We start from the raw sequence: 6,303 nt of genomic DNA, 5'->3' as shown, positions 1-6,303 counted from the left end.
ATCATATTGAGAGCTCTTTATTGTTCATCCAGGAGCATATTGCAACTTTTCTTGCCTTTTGAATTATGCTCTCTGTTATTTCCTATATACTACTTCTGGAAGTATTAAAATATTTCAAGTTTGTATAACTAGAAAATCTTATTTTTAGTTTACAAAGGTATGTATAAAATTCAAAGAGAACAGATCTTTTCTTTCAGTCCTTTAATTAATCTAGTTTCTTACACCCTTGGTCCCTTTTTTTCTTTCTAATGTGGAATAAGATGCTATTTAATTTTGTTCTTTCATAGCTAATATTTTTGTGTATATGCTTTAATGATTTTTTTCTTTACAATAACTTATGGACAATTTCATTTTTGTGCATCTTGGTACAATTTTATTTAAATGTCTTTGCAAAAGGTTCATTTTTCTTGGAAATGGGTATTATAAGTTGAACTAAATTCAGAAATTCTAAATCTTTAAATATTCATTGCCTACTCCTTTCTACTTTGAGAATTCTAATTATATGAGTATAAGTTTCTTGGTTTTGACACAGTGAACTATTATGACTGATCCGTAAATTCATTTTTATTTTGGAGAGTTTTTATTGTTATATTCATTTATGTTTGTAAAAAATTTATTTTCAATTTGCAGTCTATTAAAAAACAGAAAAAAAAAAGAATGGGGGTAATGAAAACAAGAGACAAGAAAAAAAATGTCATAGCACTGTCCTGCTACAATGGGGTATATGGTTAGATTTCTAAACTTCTGTGTAAAAATATGTAACTGTTTATTCCTATTTTTTAAAATTTTTTTTATTTTTAAATTTTTTTTCTTTATATTCTGTAGGGACTTAAAGTTTTACATATCAATACTTGATGGAAAATACCTGTTCCATGTTATGCCTAAGATGTTTGATATTCGGACAGATAGTGAGGTTATACTCAACTGCCTATGTTGTAGGGTAATACTAATAAGCTTCTCTTCTGGAGAGTTAACAACCTAAGTTTGCAGACCAAATATTAGAGAAAAAGAAGGGCTTCAAGGACAGCCAGCATTTTGGTCCTAGCCTTTCAAGGTCAGTGAAGACTCAGGACATAGGAGAACCTGTATTGTAACATCCTGTAACTCTGTTGTGTCCCAAATTTTCTGATCAAGGAGATTATAGGGCCACAGAAGAAAGTGATTAATGATGTAGAGTGTGCCTAAGGAGAGTCACATGGAGAGAAAACATTCTCTCAGGCTTTCACAGAGAGCAAATTGGTCAAGCAATGGCCATGAGTCAGCCACATGGCTGACACTCACAAAGATCTATGAACTGCGGTACAGGGTTTCAGGATAAATCCTGAGGGGATTTGACTGATCTTATCAGATATAAAAGTTATATTACTTGTTATATAGGTCTTGCTTTATCTTAGTCTTAACCATCCAGCAGAAAAGTCTAAAAACAAAGTATAAAAAGTAAAGCCCTATTAATATGCTGAGCCATAAAAGGCTCAAGTCAAAAACTTATTTTTTTAAATTTATTTTTTCTTTTTTTGGCGGAACCGGGTATTGAGCTCAGGCCCTTGCACTTGCCAGGCAAGCGTTTGTTCCACTGAACCATCCCCCAGGCCAAGTCAGCAACTTCTGTCATTTCCATTCTTATGGAAAACCCACTACTATTGTGGACTACTAGACTATATTGGAATATTTTGGTGAAATCAGGCACCTACAGTATTTAAATAACAATGGAGTACTCTTTTCTGACAAAACTAAACAAAAGGAGATACAAATGAACAACCATTTTGTATCTGTATGTTCAAAATAGTTAAAATAGATACACAGTTGCATTCTCTTGGATCATTGAATAGAGAGATTTGTTCTAATAGTGTTTGTGGACAGGATAGCATGTCGGCATCTTGTACAATGAATACCCACTAAGACAACAATGTGCAATGTATTAATTATTAAAATTGTGCTAGTAATTGGTTTTGAGACAGTCTCATTGCTACTTGTTTCTCAAAAAATTATTTTTAAAATAACAAAGCAAAATATGATAGACATACAGCTACTTTCTCTTAGTGCAATGAAAGGAAAGATTTGTAATAATAGTATTTAGACAAGATATTATGTCAACATCTTGTACCATGAATTACTACAAACTCAACAATATATAATGTATTAATTAATATAGCTGTCCTACTAACCTGTTCTGAAACTGTCTCATTGCTATTTCTCTCTCAATAAAATTAATTTAAAAAGAAAAAAAAGCAAGTTCAGAACACTAAAGAAAAGGAGTAAGCAGAATAAGTTACACAATATGATGAGTTTGGGATTAAATAGATGAAAAATACACAGAAATCTAAACCAAGAGAGAAAAGACTTCAGGAAGAACCAAAGATAGTCATTGTATATTGTAAGTATAAATAAAATTTTATGATACTTTATGAGAATATCTACATCGAATAGCAATCTAAATGTGTGATATAACAGTATGGGGATAGTAGGAGAGTAGGAAAGGTAAGGATAAGGGGCTATAAGAAGGATAATGAAAAGTCAAGGGAAAGCTTAAAGCTAATATTAAGTAATAGCAGTTTAAGTGTGTTGTTACTTAATGATATGATACTTAATGGGATATAGAAGTATAACAGATATAAAATTTGAGTATCTACAGTTACAAACGTACTGTCTGTCTCTTAGATCAGTATCAGTCTTTGTCATCTTCTTCTTTTGAGGTACTGGGGATGAGCCATATTCCCAGAACTTTATATTTTTATTTTGATAACTTGCCAGTGCCATGCTCCAACTTTGGATCCTCCTGACTCATCTACCCAAAGTACTTGGAATGTGGTCTTATACCACCATGCCCAGTAGATCAGTAGTAATAGGGAGTGAAAATTTAGGAAGGAAGACAAAGAACTGAAATAGGCTATAGATTATTTTTATCCTTATGACATCAAATCTTGTCTTTTTGTTCTGTTGCATCAAAAACTTTCCATTTACTACACTTTTATTTATTTATTTATTTTTATTTTTACATTTTTTTAATTTAGTGTGTGTGTGTGTGTGTGTGTGTGTGTCCAGCTCAGCCCACCAGGGGACAGGGCTGGCTGGCATGTGGTGCTGGGGGATTGAACTGTGGTCCCTGTGCTTTAGCCAAGCTTGTTCCAAGTAGGTGCTTTAGACCACTGAGCCATCTCTCCAGCCCCAATTTACTACACTTTTAAATGGGCTGGGCCCCCAAGTATAAAGGGGGCAAAGTGAACCTGCAGCTTACAGGCTAATCAAAGTTTTATGCCATTTATTTCCCCCTTGCTCTTTTAGATCAGGAGTGTCCCAGGATGACAGAACATGTGCAATGCAAGAATTCCACTCTTCTGGATACCAGTAAAGCAGTAGCAGTAGAGAAGGTGCCAGAGTTTTCAGACCTCTCTGCAATTTTGGGTAAGTTTTTACATTCATTTTTCTATTAGGGCTGGCAAGATAGCTCAGTGGACCAAGTCCCTACTTAGGCAAGCACAGGGACTAGAATTTGGACCACATGCCATGCCAGCTGTGCCCTAGGTGGGCTGAGTTGGCAACAGAGTACAGGTGTGGTGGCACATACCTGTAATCCCAGCACTAGGAGGCTTGAAAACAGGAGAATCACTATGAGTCTGAGTTGCATAGTGAGACCCTGTGCAAAATATATTCAAAAAAAGAAAAACAAAATATTTTTTCTCTTATATGACTTATGAGCCTAAGTTTATAGAACTGGATTGCCTTTGACTATAAATACTGTCTAATAGTTTAAGTATGTATGGATTTGGAGCCATCAGCAGTAAAGACAAGCCAGTATGTATCAGCTATAATTATCAAGGTAGGTGGTCTCAATTCACCAATCAAAATAAACAAATTGACAGGATGGATCAAAATCCAACATTATGCTGCGTTCAAGAAACACATTTAACTCAAAAAGAAATTCATAGACTGAAAGTCAAAGGAGGGAAAATAATACTCTATGTAACAGAAACCCAGAAAAAATTAGGGGTAGCTATTTTAGTTGCAGACAATGTGAACGTCAAGCCAAGACTGATCAAAAGAAATAAAGGTTACTACACACTTATTAAGGGAAAACTCTAAGAAGAGATAATAATTACAAATATATACATACCAACGCAGGTACACTCAACTGTGTATGTATGGACTACATTTGGATAAATTTTAATTTTGAACTAATTTTAAGCTTACAAAAAATTACAAAAATTGGGCCAGCCAAATAGCTCAGAGGATTAAAGCACCTGCTTAGGCACACACAGAGGTTGGAAATTCAATCCCAACCTCCCCTGCTGGTCCCACTCCCAGGGTGCCCTGAGACAGCAGTTGAGACTGGGCGAAACGGCACTTGCAGGTAATCCCAGCACTTGGGAAAGTGAAAATAGGAGAATCACCACAAGTCCAATCTGTGTAGTGAGACCCTGTAGACTCTGTAGACCCTGCATTAAACAAAAAATTTAAAAATTTAAAAAATAGTATAGAAGTTTTCCCTATACCTTTCACCCAGTTTCCCCAATGTTACCTTACATGGTTACATTGGTAATGAGAGTAAACTGTGAACCCTAGAGAGCCTTAAGCAGACCCATGGCCACCCACCTAGTTAGTATCACACCCTGTAAGAAGCAGCATCTGTCACAAGTAAGGCAAGACCCAGCAGCCAAGTATGGCTTGTATCCTTAACACTGTTGACATTGAGCCTGCCAAACTACAGGCAGCCTCATACAGCACCACCTGCTAGTGGGGATGAAAAAGTCCCAAGGAAGGTTTTGGGAATAGTAAAATGGTTTAATATAAAACACTTTTATTAACAGGAATGACACCAAGGAAGAGGTGTTTGTACACCAGGTTGCCATAAATAACACCAGGAAGTATCTTCCCAGTTAGAGAACGGGGAGACTGTGGAGTTCAATGTTGTTGAATGTTATGGTTTGTGTATAGGTGTCCCCCCAAAACTTCAAGCAATCATGGAATGGCTTCTGGAGTTTGTGATTGAATACTGTGGGTGTGCATGCTGCACCTGCCCTGGGGCAGGTAATTTCCATTACAATGTAAGGAGAGAAGGGAGGCTAGCTGCCTGAGCTGCTGCCACTCCCTTTGCTCTGGCTATTTGCTGCCACCATGAATGGTGGTTCTTTGCCATGTACCACTCTGCCTTGAAACCAGCTGAGTATGGACTAAAACCTCCATTAACTGTGAGCTAAATAAACCTTTCCCTTCTTCATTTTGGGTGTCAGGCATTTGTCCCAGCAATGAGAGAAGAATAACTGAAACACTGAAGGAAAAGAGAATACAGAGGCAGCAAATGCTACAGGTCCTGTGACATTCCAGTTCAACGCAATAAATATGCAGCCGACCACAACTGTTATAGATACTATTCATGCTATAGTGACACTCCATACAGTCATCAGCAGAATAACCGGAATAGTAAGAGTAGGGGAAAGAAAGAGGTGTTTCCCTAGTAGCAGGCGAAAACAACTCAGGTCCTATTGCAGGCAAAGATTCCAAGCTTACTACATGTGGAGACTCTATGAGTGTAAACAGTATTCCAATCCTCTTGAGCAGGAGAAGCTGTGGAGGGTACTGACAGCCAAAGGGCAAGAAAACAAGGTAGATCATTGAGAAAGAATATATTTCAGAGTTATAGACCATGATTTCACTGGGGTTCTCCTCCCCAAAGACAGCCTAGAGAGGTTGGCACTGAAGGGGATAAGAAAAAGTCAAGGAGGTGGGATCTAAAATCAGCAGCAACCCCAATGTCCAGCTTCGATTATCAATACAGACACCCAGAAAACCCTGAACCACAAGATCACAAAAGACAAAGAAGCTGATCCATCAGCTGAGAATTCATCTGCTCTAGAAGCTGAGGATGGTGGGACAGAGTAAATGCCCATTAGCATCACCTACTTTAGTTATCCAACAAGAAATAATGAATATGAAATTCTGGCAATAAGAAATGAACAAAAGATTGGAGCTGAAAATCTTAAGCCTTTGGTTGTTGACTAGTTAATTGGGACTATGTGTATTGTCTACATAGCATAGGGCTTTTCTTTTACCTGAAAATGGCTGTTTCTGGTAATGACAATCATGTTTGTTTTTTTTTTTCAGTCAGAAAATTTAATATTAATACAGTGCCAATATCTTTGTGTAGACTTTCAAATCCCACCAACTGGTCAATAAATAATATTGTCTCTCACGCCCCTATTCCAGGCGCCAAGCCAGAATCACACAGTGACTTGACTCTTCTGTCATCCGTCTTCTGTCTCCTTCAATCTGGGTGATTCTTTGGCTATTGTTTGTCTTTTTTTTTTT

General features: G+C 36.9%; 1 protein-coding gene across 1 annotated transcript in view; it reads left to right on the top strand.

The window, feature by feature from the left end:
- Meikin (meiotic kinetochore factor) overlaps positions 1-6,303 on the top strand; it is a 179,373-nt gene that overhangs the window by 74,864 nt on the left and 98,206 nt on the right. Inside the window, 1 exon segment of the mRNA XM_023713096.1 lies at positions 3,283-3,402. Coding sequence (XP_023568864.1) covers positions 3,283-3,402 — 120 coding nt within the window.

This window comes from Octodon degus, unplaced genomic scaffold (assembly GCF_000260255.1).
Source record: "Octodon degus isolate 3935 unplaced genomic scaffold, OctDeg1.0 scaffold00029, whole genome shotgun sequence".
In the NCBI taxonomy this organism is placed as follows: Eukaryota; Metazoa; Chordata; class Mammalia; order Rodentia; family Octodontidae; genus Octodon; species Octodon degus.
This window is presented reverse-complemented; position numbering and strand designations above follow the sequence as displayed.